Source organism: Cricetulus griseus, chromosome 8 (genome assembly GCF_003668045.3).
Source record: "Cricetulus griseus strain 17A/GY chromosome 8, alternate assembly CriGri-PICRH-1.0, whole genome shotgun sequence".
NCBI classification, from domain to species: Eukaryota; Metazoa; Chordata; class Mammalia; order Rodentia; family Cricetidae; genus Cricetulus; species Cricetulus griseus.
The window spans coordinates 74,759,258-74,770,974 of NC_048601.1; the positions used below are offsets into that span (position 1 = coordinate 74,759,258).

General features: G+C 49.8%; 1 protein-coding gene across 2 annotated transcripts; it reads right to left on the reverse strand.

Annotated features, from left to right (window-relative positions):
• Bola3 (bolA family member 3) lies at positions 1–9,043 on the reverse strand. 2 transcript variants are annotated; one of them, XM_027428826.2, is made up of 4 exons: positions 8,892–9,043; positions 7,141–7,264; positions 5,405–5,493; positions 1–249 (listed from the first exon to the last, which is right to left on the reverse strand). In XM_027428826.2, the coding sequence occupies exons 1-4, from the start codon at positions 8,943–8,945 to the stop codon at positions 184–186; spliced, it is 333 nt and encodes a 110-aa protein (XP_027284627.1). In that variant the 5' UTR covers positions 8,946–9,043; the 3' UTR covers positions 1–183. The 2 variants fall into 2 exon arrangements, with proteins under 2 accessions (XP_027284627.1, XP_035304856.1); XM_035448965.1 differs by lacking the exon at positions 5,405–5,493.
• Positions 9,044–11,717: the final 2,674 nt, after the last annotated feature.

An 11,717-nucleotide genomic window follows, 5' to 3' on the forward strand; every position in this document is an offset into this window, starting at 1 on the left:
TGAACAGTGGGTATCTGTGGTCTTTAATTAACTCTAAGTAGATAACATAGCTCCTGTATTATAATACATAAATGTCTATGAACAAAATAGATACATTTTTTGGGCAGGGATTTTTCTGCAAGATTGCTGTGGTGAAGTGCACTCAAGGTTTCGATCATCAGCAGTCACATAGCCCGGGTGCCGTCAGGACTTGGGGACAGAGGTAAATATCCGAAGGCCGTGCATACCCTTGATCTCTTCTTTCAGTGCCTGAGGAAGAGACAGCACAGTCAGTGTCTTTACATTGGCTACGGAGTGTTCTACACAGCTCTGTCTGAAGGATACCTTGCACATGTTTTGTTTAAACAATTTTCCCTTCAGAATATTTCTTGCCTATGTCTGTGTATTGTGTACTGTGTGTATGGATGCATGTTTGCATGTGTGTAGGTGCTCTGTGCATTTGTGCATGTGTGTGTCCATGTGTTTGGAGGCCTGAGGTTATCTTCCTTGACCACTCTCTGATTTATGTATCAGGTGGCTCACTGAACTTACTGTTTTGGCCAGTCATCTAGCCAGCATACTCCAGGGATTCCCTGTTCTGCCTTCCAGGCACTGAGACCACCCAGGACTGATGGTAATGCTGAGCATGGTCCCAGAGATCTGTAGTCAGTGTCTGGTGTGGTTACGGAGGTCTGTAACACCAGCGTCTGGTTTCATGTGGGTTCTGGGGATCCAAACTCAGGTCCTCACACTTACACACAGCACTTTACCCTCTAAGCCTCTTCCCAGCCCCCTTTATAATTTTTTTTGTTTGCTTGAGGCAGGGGCTCACTATATAGCCCTGGCTGGCCTGGAACTTGCTATTGTAGACCGGGGTCCTCCAATTCAGAGCACTGGGATTAGAGGTGTGCACCACCGCATCCAGCTCTTTTTGCAGTTGTTTTTATTCAATAATGTTTAGGTTTGTAGCCAGGTGGTGGTGGCACATGGCTTTTATCCCAGCACTCAGGAGGCAGAGGCAGGTGGATCTCTGTGAGTTCAAGGCCAGTCTGGTCTACAGAACAAGTTCCAGGACAGTCACACACAAAAGGACACACAAAAAAGCCCTGCCTGGAGAAAACAACAGCAAACCTATCTGTGCGTGCTGTGGTTCTACACACATATAGCTCAACCACTGGGGTAAGGCAGGGTGGTAACTCGAGCTCAGGAGTTCAAGTCCAGCCCAGCAATATATAGGAAATATATAGGAAGACCCTGAGCCTACAGCCTACATCTCTCTCTCTCTCTCTCTCTCTCTCTCTCTCTCTCTCTCTCTCTCTCTCATACCTACAGCATGCACACAGACTCACTCTCTCTCTCACCTACAGCATGCACATACACACAAACACACACACACACCTACCTACCTGTTATGGAGTTAAAACAACACTGAGTACCCCTGGCCTAGAGTAGCAAGGGAGTAAATAGGTCAGGATATGGACCCAGATGTTCTGTGGTCCTGGCCACAGCTGGTTTCAGTCATGTTCCTAATTGGCCCTCCCAAGGCCAACTCTATAGTCAATGGAGGCCTCAACTCTGCAAACAGAAAGGATCCTTAAAAAGCCTCATCTCTACAACTAGGAGTCAAGACTGTGCTGGGGAAACCTACAGAACCAGCTGACCTGACCTAGTGAGAGCACAGGAACCCCAGTTGTAAAGCTGGGGAACCAGCATGGGACCGAACCAACCCTCTGAATGTGGTGCCAGTTAGGAGGCCTGGGCAGTCTATGGGACCTCTAACAGTGGAACCAGCATTTATCCCTAGTGTACAAATGGGCTTCAGGAGCCCATTCCCTATGGAGGGATACTCTGTCAGCCCAGATACACGTAGGAGGGCCCAGTTCCTCTCCCAAATGATGTGACAAACTTTGATGATCCCCCATGGAAAGCCTCACTATCCTTGGGGAGTGGGTGAAGGGATGGGTTGGGGAGGGTTGGTAGGGTTGGTAGGGGGCATGGGAGGATGGGAGGGAACGGGGGATTGATATTAAAATGATTGTTTCTAGATTTTAAAAAGTTACACAAAAGCCTCATCTCAGTCCCTTCCCTCTGCTTGCTGCAGGCCCAGGGTGCCCCCTGGTGGCTACGTATGTCTCTGCATCTGGCCTACTGCCAGCTGGGTGGGAGCCCAGGGGATAGGGACAGGTCTTGGGCCCTGGAAGCTTTGAGGCTTTGCAGCTTTGTAGTGTGCACACTTCCCCTTCTCAACACCTCCCCTGATCTCCCGAGGCTCCTCAACCCACATCAGTGTCACATGCTCCCTGTTACAGCCACAGAGGAGTCACTGACAGAATCACTGACAGAATCACTGAGGCTCTGGTGGAGGGGGGCGGGACCTGACTAAAGTACTGTAAGTGTGGGAAGATCAGTCATGGGGCTGCAGACAATGCACTGTGTTCAATGCCCAGTGCCTAACAAATAAAAAAAGGCCAAAGTTGTCCTCAGTCACTTAGTGAGTTCAAGGCCAGTCTGGACTATGAGTCACTGCCTCAAAAACAAGACAAAACAAGCCAGGCAGTAGTGGCACACACCTTTAATCCCGGCACTCAGGAGGCAAGGCAGGAAGGTCTCTGAGTTCAAAGCCAGGCTGGTCTATACAGTGAATTCCAAGACAGCCGGGGCTACAGAAACCCTGTCTCGAAAAAACAAAACCCAGAATATCATGGGTAAGAAGACACAGCTTGAAAGCCAGTCATTGTGGAGCATGCCTTTACTCCAGCGCTTGGGAGGCAGAGTCAGGCAGATCTGAGTTAGAGGCCAGCCTGATCTACAGAGTGAGTTACAGGACAGCCAGGGCTACACAGAGAAACCAGTCTTGAAAAAAATAAAGCTGCAGCTTGAAGCATGATTGAGCATGGCTGTGCACAGTGTGGCATTAGGTATTGGGGACACCAAAGAAAAAGTAAGGGACGGTGATGAGGAATAGAGCTACAAAAACAAGGAATTCAGGGCCAGCAACAACAGCATTGTGAGGGTCTGAGAGATGACTCACCAGGTAAGAGGACTTGCTGAGCAAGCCTGACAATTTGAATCTGATCCCAGAACCTAGGTAAAAAGGCCAGATGTGGCACACATCTGTAGTCCTGGCATTCCTACAGTGATATAGGAGGGGAAGACAGGAGAATTGCCTAGAAACTAGCCTAGAGCACATGGTACATTTAAGGAGGGCTTACTATGTGTTCTCAGGCTGTGTGGACACAGGGAGGTTGAATAACCTACTTGGGGTCACAACCCAGAAAGTAGCAACTACAGCTGCAGGCCAAGGGATACATGCAGGTTAAAAAGCATCCAGGAATCCGGTCACACCAGGCAGCATATGTGTATTTCAGTACAAAATCCAAGTCCCATAGGCTGTGGGGAAAGCTCTCAGCCAGGTCTTCCTGTCCTATCTACCTGGGCTCTAAGCTGGAGACCATACAGAGCTGAGCGGTATCTGGAAGGAGTCTGGCTGCTACCCCATTACAGCCTGTCTCTCAAACCACCAGCCAGCCACAGCCAGGGACAAGAGCTGTGAAAACGTCGAAGGGCTGAGAATGTCAGGGGGGCATGTATCCAGGACACAAGCTGAATCACAGCAGCTGGACGGAGTTGGAGGGTAGGTGTGATGGCCCAGTGAGTAAAGTTGCTTGGCAAGCCTGATGACCTAAGTTCAAATCCCAAGGACCCACATAGTGGAAGGCAAGTTCTATTCTACCCATTCTGCAGCATGGGTGCTCTTCCCCTAATAGTAGTGTAGAATACACTATTTTAAAAAGAGGGAGTCACATAGTGGAGGGGGTGTCTGGAGAGATGACTCAGAAGTTAAGAGCACTGGCTGCTCTTCTAGAGGTCCTGAGTTCAATTCCCAGCCACCACATTGTGGCTCACAACCCTCTGCAATGAGATCTGGTGCCCTTTTCTGGCAGACATGGATACATGCAAACAGAACACTGTATATAATAAATAAATAAATCTTAAAAAAAAAAAAGTGGAGGGGCTTTGGGGCCCAGCCAGGAGGATGGGAAGCAGCTTTTGAGTTGGGTGCGTGCAGAAGGGAACCTAGGCCAGAGGTTCATTTAGGGCCAGGGTCCAGATGAAGAAACACCAACAGCAACAGCCAACTGGGAGGGTGATGGCAGAGGGGGGAAGGAAACCCCTCCAGTGATGTGTAAAGGATGTGTCGGGGGTTTATGGCCAGAACTCTAATTTTCAGAAACTAAACCAGGTGATAGTACACAACACCTCTGAGAGTGACACCAAACACAGCTGTCCAGAGGGGTGACTTCCGAGACAGAGGCCCGAAGTCAAGGCTGGTACAGGTTCCAATTGAGGAACACATACCAAAATCTCCAAAAATGTGTCTTTTAGCACGGTCTGTGCTTACAGATATGTCAGTGTGTAACAGCAGAAAACGCTGAGGGGGCCAAGCACAGTGGAGCATGCCTATAACCCTGTTCAGGAGGCAGTGGCTTGAGAGCATGAGTCCAGACAAGGCATCAGATGGGCACCTGTCTTAAAAATCCCTAACAAGCCAAGTGTTGGTGGTGCACGCTTTTAATCCCAGCACTCGGGAGGCAGAGGCAGGTGGATCTCTGTGAGTTTGAGGCCAGCCTGGTCTCCAAAGGGAGTGCCAGGATAGGCTCCAAAGCTACACAGAGAAACCCTGTCTCGAAAAACCAAAAAAAAAAAAAAAAAAAAAAAAAAAAAAAGAATCCCTAACAAGGACTGAGTTTTTACAGCAGTTGGCAGAGCACTTGCCTAGCATACACAAAGCCCTGGGTTCCACCGTCATCACCTCATAAACTAGGTGTGGTGGTGCACACCTAGAAACCCAGCATCTTGGAGGTGGAGGCAGAAAGATCAGAAGTTCAAAGTCATCCTCAGGAGTATAGTAAGTTTGAGACCAGCCTGGACTACATAAGACTGAGTCTTTAAAAGTACCCAAACGAGGCTGGGGATGCAGTTCAGTAGGTAGAGCTCTCAATGAATGTGCCTGAGTTTGGTGGCACAAACCCCCAGCACTTGGGAGGTGGAGGCAAGAGAATCAGAAATGCAAGACCATCCTCACCTACATAATGAGTTTGGGGCTGGCCTGGGCTTCAAGAGACCCTCTTTAAAATAACAAAACCCAAACCAAAGAAACAGTAAACATTGTTAGTATTATAAAAGAAGTGTAAAGATAATTATTGGATGGCTTATTTTCAATTTTTAATGAATTTACATTTGCTCAAAATCTCAACCTAGTGAGTCTCTGATTTTGTATTTCCAGGGTCTCAAGTCCTGGCCTCATGACCATATTCTAAAGGCTGCCTTGCTCTTTTCTGGGACTGACAGTGATAGCCACCATGCTCTCTGCTGTGCCCTCAGATGCTGAAGGCCAGGAAAAGGAATGTCAGCAGCCACTGACCTGATTGACCATCTGGTGCTGCTGGACAGTCCTCTTCTCTTTAAATTCTTCTGATTCAATTTTAATCTCGTACATCGCCCCACAGCCTCCTGAAACAAAGGCATTTCAGATACAACAGATGGTTGCAGACTCACACTCAAGTACCAGACAGTCCCAGGAAAGGAGTGCCCTGACAGCGTTCTGCTAACAGGTGTAGGTAAGATCAGTTTCCGATCGGACTATTCACTCCTGGCAGGCAGCCTTGACCCAAATGTACTCTTGCGTTTGCAAGGCCTCTCTGCTACCCACAACTGTCTAGTGTAGGCAGGAAAGAGGAAGCCCAAGGCCTGGGAGGCATTGGGAGGTAGAAGATTCTCTCTTAGCCATGGAAGATGGTGGGAAGGTCAATTTCCGTATTCCACCTTCCACAGACCCGTTAAAAAGTACAAAAATAGCCTAATGTTTCATCCAATCGTATGTGTAGCCCTGCCAACAATGGTTGATAGTGACTGCTGACTTGACAGCATCTAGTATCTCTTAGAAGAGAAACCTCTGGACATGTGTATGAGGGAGTTTCTAGATTGAGATAACCCACCCCTCAACTGGAGACCTGGACTAAAGGAAAAGGGAGCTAAGCACCAGCATCTCTCTCTCTCTCTCTCTCTCTCTCTCTCTCTCTCTCTCCCCACCTCTCCTCCTCTTCCTGATTGGATGCAATCTAACCAACCACTTCAAGCTCAGTCAGACATGCTTTCCCACTACAGTGAAGCCCTCAGAGCTCACCTGACATACAAATGACATATAATAAAATACACTTCTTACTTCTTTGTGTTTTGTTTTTTAAGTCCTGGTCTCACACAGTTAGACATCAAACCCTCCACATGGGCAAGGATGACCTTGAACTACTCCTCCTAAACGCTGGGATTACAAGCCAGCACGGCAAACTTGCTCTGTTTTATGTGTTTCTGGGAATCACCGCTGCACCTGCTAGGCAAGTGCTCCACCAACTGAGCTACATCTCCAGCCCAATAAAAGCTATTTCTGAATGTTCTCACAACCCATGCAAGTGTGCTTTCGAGGCCTCAGGGAGCCCTCCTTAGGGCTGGCTCTTATCTAGCTGCCTGCACCTGTGTCCTTCTCTGGGTGTGTTGGATAAGGCCCCCATCTTCCCTCTGCTTCTAGTGGGGAAGCTGCACCTCCAGCCCAGTCCTGACTAACAGACAGGCGTCCGGAAGTGTAGCAGTGGCCTGAGAAGAGCAGGGCCAGCCTGGGCTTGGAGAGTCTGCCCTGGGTCCTAATTCTGCCTCTGGCTCTCCTGTTTCTTGTGGCTCTCTTGTTTCTTTGGGCTTGACTCTTGGATAAAGTCCGGTAGTTGACCACACCTACATTGGGCCCATTCTGGTTCTGCCATTGTAGGGATTCAAGAATTGGGGTGGGCAGGTTACAAGGTCCATCTCAAAACTGAGAGACTATGTCCTGAGCTCTTGGTGCCTCTACAGGAGCAGGCTTGCTCATCAGTAAGTGGGGCCTCATCTAAGCAGGCCTAGTCTGGTAACCCAGAGCTCTCTCAGCCAGGCCTTTGTCTTTGTGGTTTCCCTCCGATGTTTCTAAGTCCCCATCTCCAACTGGCCCAGAGCAACACATGGCAGTCGCTATGGCAAGTCCCCTCCTCCCGGCCTTTTGACCTCAGCCTCTCCCCAGGCAAAAACTCGAAAACCTCAGCAAAGCCCCATGGAGAAGATGGGAGGAAGCCTCACCTGAGATGTCTGTGACTTTGATAGCTGTGGCTCGAGGAAACTTTTCTTTGAGAACCTGGGTCACTTTGAGCTCCCCGTCAGTCTGGGAGGCAAACATCCGATGTACACAGTTCAGCAGAGGAAGCTGTGACAACAAAGAGGAGGTCCGTGGAACTGTGAGATGGTCTCTGCTGGAGTGGGGGCAGGCAAAATGTTGGGGCTGGTGAGTGTAGGTGCTGAAGGTGCCATCCAGTCACTGCTCGGTCTCACCTGAAGGTCCAGAGCAGGGTGCTGGTCTAGACTTTCAGGGTCGCATCCTGGGTCTCTGCTATGTTTGTGCGTGTGCAGCAGCCCATGTGTGCGGGGGTGGGGTGGGTGGGTGGAGGACAAGCACAGCGGTCATTCTCAGGGACATCACCTTACTTTTTGAGACAAACAGTGACTGGCTTGGAGCTCATCAAGTGGGCTAGGCTGGCAGGCAAGTCCCAGGCATCCATCTGTCTCACCTCCCCAGCAGTGGGATTACAAGTGTATTTAAGAGTTTGTGCTCATGACTGCGGTGCCTTCAGAGGCCAGATGAGGGTATCAGATCCCTGGGGCGGGGGTTATAGGCAGTTGTGAGGTGATGGACATGAAGGCTGGATACTGAATCGGGGTTCTCTGCAAAAGCAGAGAACACTCTTACCCACTGCCTCACATGGGCCCTGGGGACTGAACTCAAATCATCCTTGTGACCACTTCACCAACCGAGCCTTCTCCCCAGCTCTCATTGGCTGGTCTTAAAAGGCCAAGATGGAGTCTGTGCCTCTACAGCAGCATCCCAGAGCTGACCCTAAGGCGGGCCCTCTGAAGCAATGAGTGTGCAGATGAGAGCATGACCACTGGACACAGGCCAAGAAGCCTAAGAGATAGCAGAGCTGCAGGCAGGATGAAAGGTCTGGAGTTAGATGGTCTGTGTGCTGCACAAATGAGCAAGACCAAGGCTGTGTGATGGCAAGGTTTTGGGGGCGGAACTGCTCCTGAGACAGAAGCATAGGTGGCATAACCGGATGGCGGGCACACCGTAAAAGCACCAAGAGGCAGGCACAGTGGCTAGCACAGCAGAACCCTCCGAGGAGCCTGTCATCTTAGCACACTATCCTGTCAACAGACTGACTAAATCCCAGATGACCTGCCCTCGATGACAGTCCCGGAGCAACACAACTCCTCAGCATGGGAGGCAGATTCAAGACGGCAGGCAAGTGAGGATAAAGAGGTGGAGGAGATAAAGCTGAAGATGAGTGTGAAAGAGGGACAACGGTCGGGCAGTGTGGCTTACGACTTTATTCTAAGAGTTAGGAGGAACGTCACAAGTTCTAGGTTAGCCAGGGCGATAATGTGAGACTCTGTCTCAAAAACGTACAGGAGAGCTCGCTGGCTCTATGCTGGGCTCCCACTCGAGGCTGCAGGCTATGGAGGGTCAAGGTCAGAGAGAGGCCTGCTCTATGTGCAATTGCAGGGCCCAGCAACCAACGCCTGGACGACAGGGTTACAGCACCCGTTTTTCTGCTACGGAAGGCAGCATTTCTTTCCCAGGTTCGCTGTACTGTGACGGTGTGTGGGCCTGTCCCCCATCCACCTGAGCCAGACACCCACCAGCACTCCCAGTGCGACTGAGAGAAGTCAGGAGAGAATGAATGGGCAGGGAAGGACCCCGGCCTCGCCCCATGTCCCCAGCCAGACAAAAGCCACCCAAGCTCCCCCGCAGCTCCACCCGAGCCCCGCCGGCTCACCCCGTGGCTCCCGCGGAGCAGAGGCACAGTGGACGCCGGGCCCCATGCCGCCATGCCCGGCGACGCAACCCGCAGCCCGCAGCCTGAGGTCACAGTGCAGCCGGAAAGACACCGGCACTCCGTCCGGAGCGGCCGACCTGGGAGAGCCCGCCCCCTGCCGCCCGGAGGCCGCGCCCGCCCTGCGGTCCCCACCCAGAACCAGCCGCACCTGCAGGCCCCGGGGCACCCTCCATCCCGCTAGACCGCCTTCCACTAGTGTCCCCGACCCAACCTCGGCAGCCAGATCCCAGGGTGCACGGGACAGTCCTCCCTCCTGACACCCTACCTCACTGTTCTAGGGAACTGGCTCCTTTCCAGAAAGGAGTTTCTGTGAAATTCTCAAGCAACGGGGGTCTTAGGTTTGCGTTTTAGAAAGAGCGCTCTGGCTCCTGTGAGGAAGAGGGGGCCTTGTAAAGGGATTGAAATTGGAGAGGACAGGCTGATGCAGAGGTCAGATTAGCGATGGACTAAACCAGGGGCAGGAGTGGGGATGAGGTATGGCGAGGGGATGGAGTGTGTTAGAAACGGGATAGAAGACAGAAATTTGTTTAGGATTTCCCCAAATTCCAGGAGAGACACCCTAGGATGGAATCTGTAATCTCAGGGCTGTTCTGTGCTCAAAGTTAGGCAGGACTAAGTAGGGCATCCCAGGCCAGTTTGGGCTAGAGAGACCTTGTCTCAAAACCAAATAGGATGGGATGTGGTGGCTCACACCAATTAATCCCAGCACTGGAGAAACAGGCAGGCAGATCTCTTGAGTTCAAGGTCATCCTCGTCTATGTATCGAGTGTGAGGCCTGCCAGGGCTACACAGCGAGACCCTGGCTCAAAACAAAACACCAGAATAGGTAGCACACACCATGAGGAATAAGTAATCACCAGCAAAACAACTGGTATACTGTCAGAGACTAAAAGCTGGTGCTCCATTAAACTGTTTCTCCACTGGTAATTGCAGCCTGAAGTCTGGTACAGCCTGCAGGACTTCATCCCAGCACTTGTGCCTAGGCAATCAGTACCTCCCTGTGGATTGGACCAGGATTTGTTCTTTAAAGTGATCTACTAAAAGTAGGCTCATTTATAGGCCAGGCATGATATTGCACCTTTAATCCCAGCACTATCGAGGGATAGGCAGGTGGATCTGTTACTTCAAGGCCTGCCTGGCCTACACAGCAAGTTCCAGGACAGTTAGGACTACGTAAACCCTCTCTCAAAACAAAACAAAAATTTTATTCCAATGTTGAGTGACTCCTGTGTTCTAGCCCTCATTTCTGGATTACTTGATACACAAATTTTTCTGCTTGATTCCTTACAATTTATGGTTAGTGTAATTAGGGATAATTTATTGACTTTCAAGTTTCTTCATTTATGCCAAGAACACAATTAAAACTAAAATGTTTTCTAGCTGTATAGTGGCTCCTTTTTGCTATTCAAACCACATGAGCAGGGACTGGCTAACTAGATGGTGATTGGTTTAAGACTGGCCAAATGATCTAAACCAGACCACTGAAATATGGTCCTTGGAATTGGCTGGAACTAAAGAAATTAGTTTTCCAATGTATTGCTACACTTGTACAAAGCCTGGCACCGCTGGCAAATAGGCATCTCTCCCTCCCTCCCCTCCCCCTCCTCCCCCCATCTCTAACCTGTTGGAAGACAGTGCAGACAAGTTTGCCACTTGAAGCTAAGTGCCCTAGGTAAGGTCACATACTTACCTCTGTCATTTACATTGGCGCTTTTGCTTGTCAATCCTATCCCACAGATCACCCACATAACTGTGGCTGAGAACTGTTGGTATTCCACTGTGCACCCTTTACCTTCAGTTTCCAAGAGGCTATGCAAACTGTTTTAGAGAAAAATGTCCATTGTCTCAAATCCTTCATACTCCCAATCACACAAAGGAAATAGCCTTCACATGACTTCCTCTTACCTACCTATCCAGCTGGAATCCTAACTGCAGGACATGATACCAGAATTGTCCTGCACGGATTCTGCCAGGCATCTGGTCACACAATTTGTCTTTTCTAAGGCTCCCCTCCAACCAAGTCACATTAGTATCCTTACAACTTGAGCTTTCTTAAAATTTTTATATTTTGTCTGGATGTTTTGCCTGCATGTATGTCTGTCTGTACATGTGTATACAGTGTCCAAGGCCAGAAGAAAGTGTCAGATCCCCTGGAACTAGTTACAGATGGGTGTGGACCCCCACGTGGGTGCTGGGAATCAAGCCCTGGTCCTCTCCAAGAAAAGCCAGTGCTCTTAACCAGTGAGCCACCTTCCTAACCCCTTTATTTTTTAAATTGCCTTTGGGCCCAGGAAATGGCCGATCCTTTCTGATCTTGAGGTTCTTTCACCTTTGTTTACTTTGGGTCATTATCACTGTGTTTTGTTTATTGTTGAGACAGGGTCTCCTATAGCCCAAGCTGGCCTCAAATTCATTATGTAGCTGAAGCTGACCTTGGATTTCTGACCCTATTGTTCTGGGGTTAAAAGCTTAAGCCAGACCATGAGGACTCCTCAGTTAGGGTCTCTTGGGGTGCATATCCTGTTTTTACCTGAGATATCTTTAATAACAGTCATTTTATAGAGCTTCCTAGATCTTAAAAATTCAATCCTACAGCCAGCCTGGTCTACAAAGGGAGTTCCAGAACAGTCAGGAATACACAGAGAACCCTTTCTTGGGGAGTGTGTGTGTGTGTGGGGGGGGGATTCAATCCAAGCAGCTGTGCATCAGCTTCCTGACCTTGCCTGGACATTTGTGAAAAAGACTGAAAATTTCCTGTCTCCCCAG

Bases quoted from the DNA above. Each gene is read 5' to 3' on its own strand.
- Bola3 (XM_027428826.2), bottom strand. From the start codon at position 8,945: ATGGCGGCATGGGGCCCGGCGTCCACTGTGCCTCTGCTCCGCGGGAGC. The intron at 7,265-8,891 runs GTGAGCCGGCGG...TTGTTGTCACAG, and splicing joins TGCTCCGCGGGAGCCACGGG to CTTCCTCTGCTGAACTGTGT. The intron at 5,494-7,140 runs GTGAGGCTTCCT...CCTTTGTTTCAG, and splicing joins CAAAGTCACAGACATCTCAG to GAGGCTGTGGGGCGATGTAC.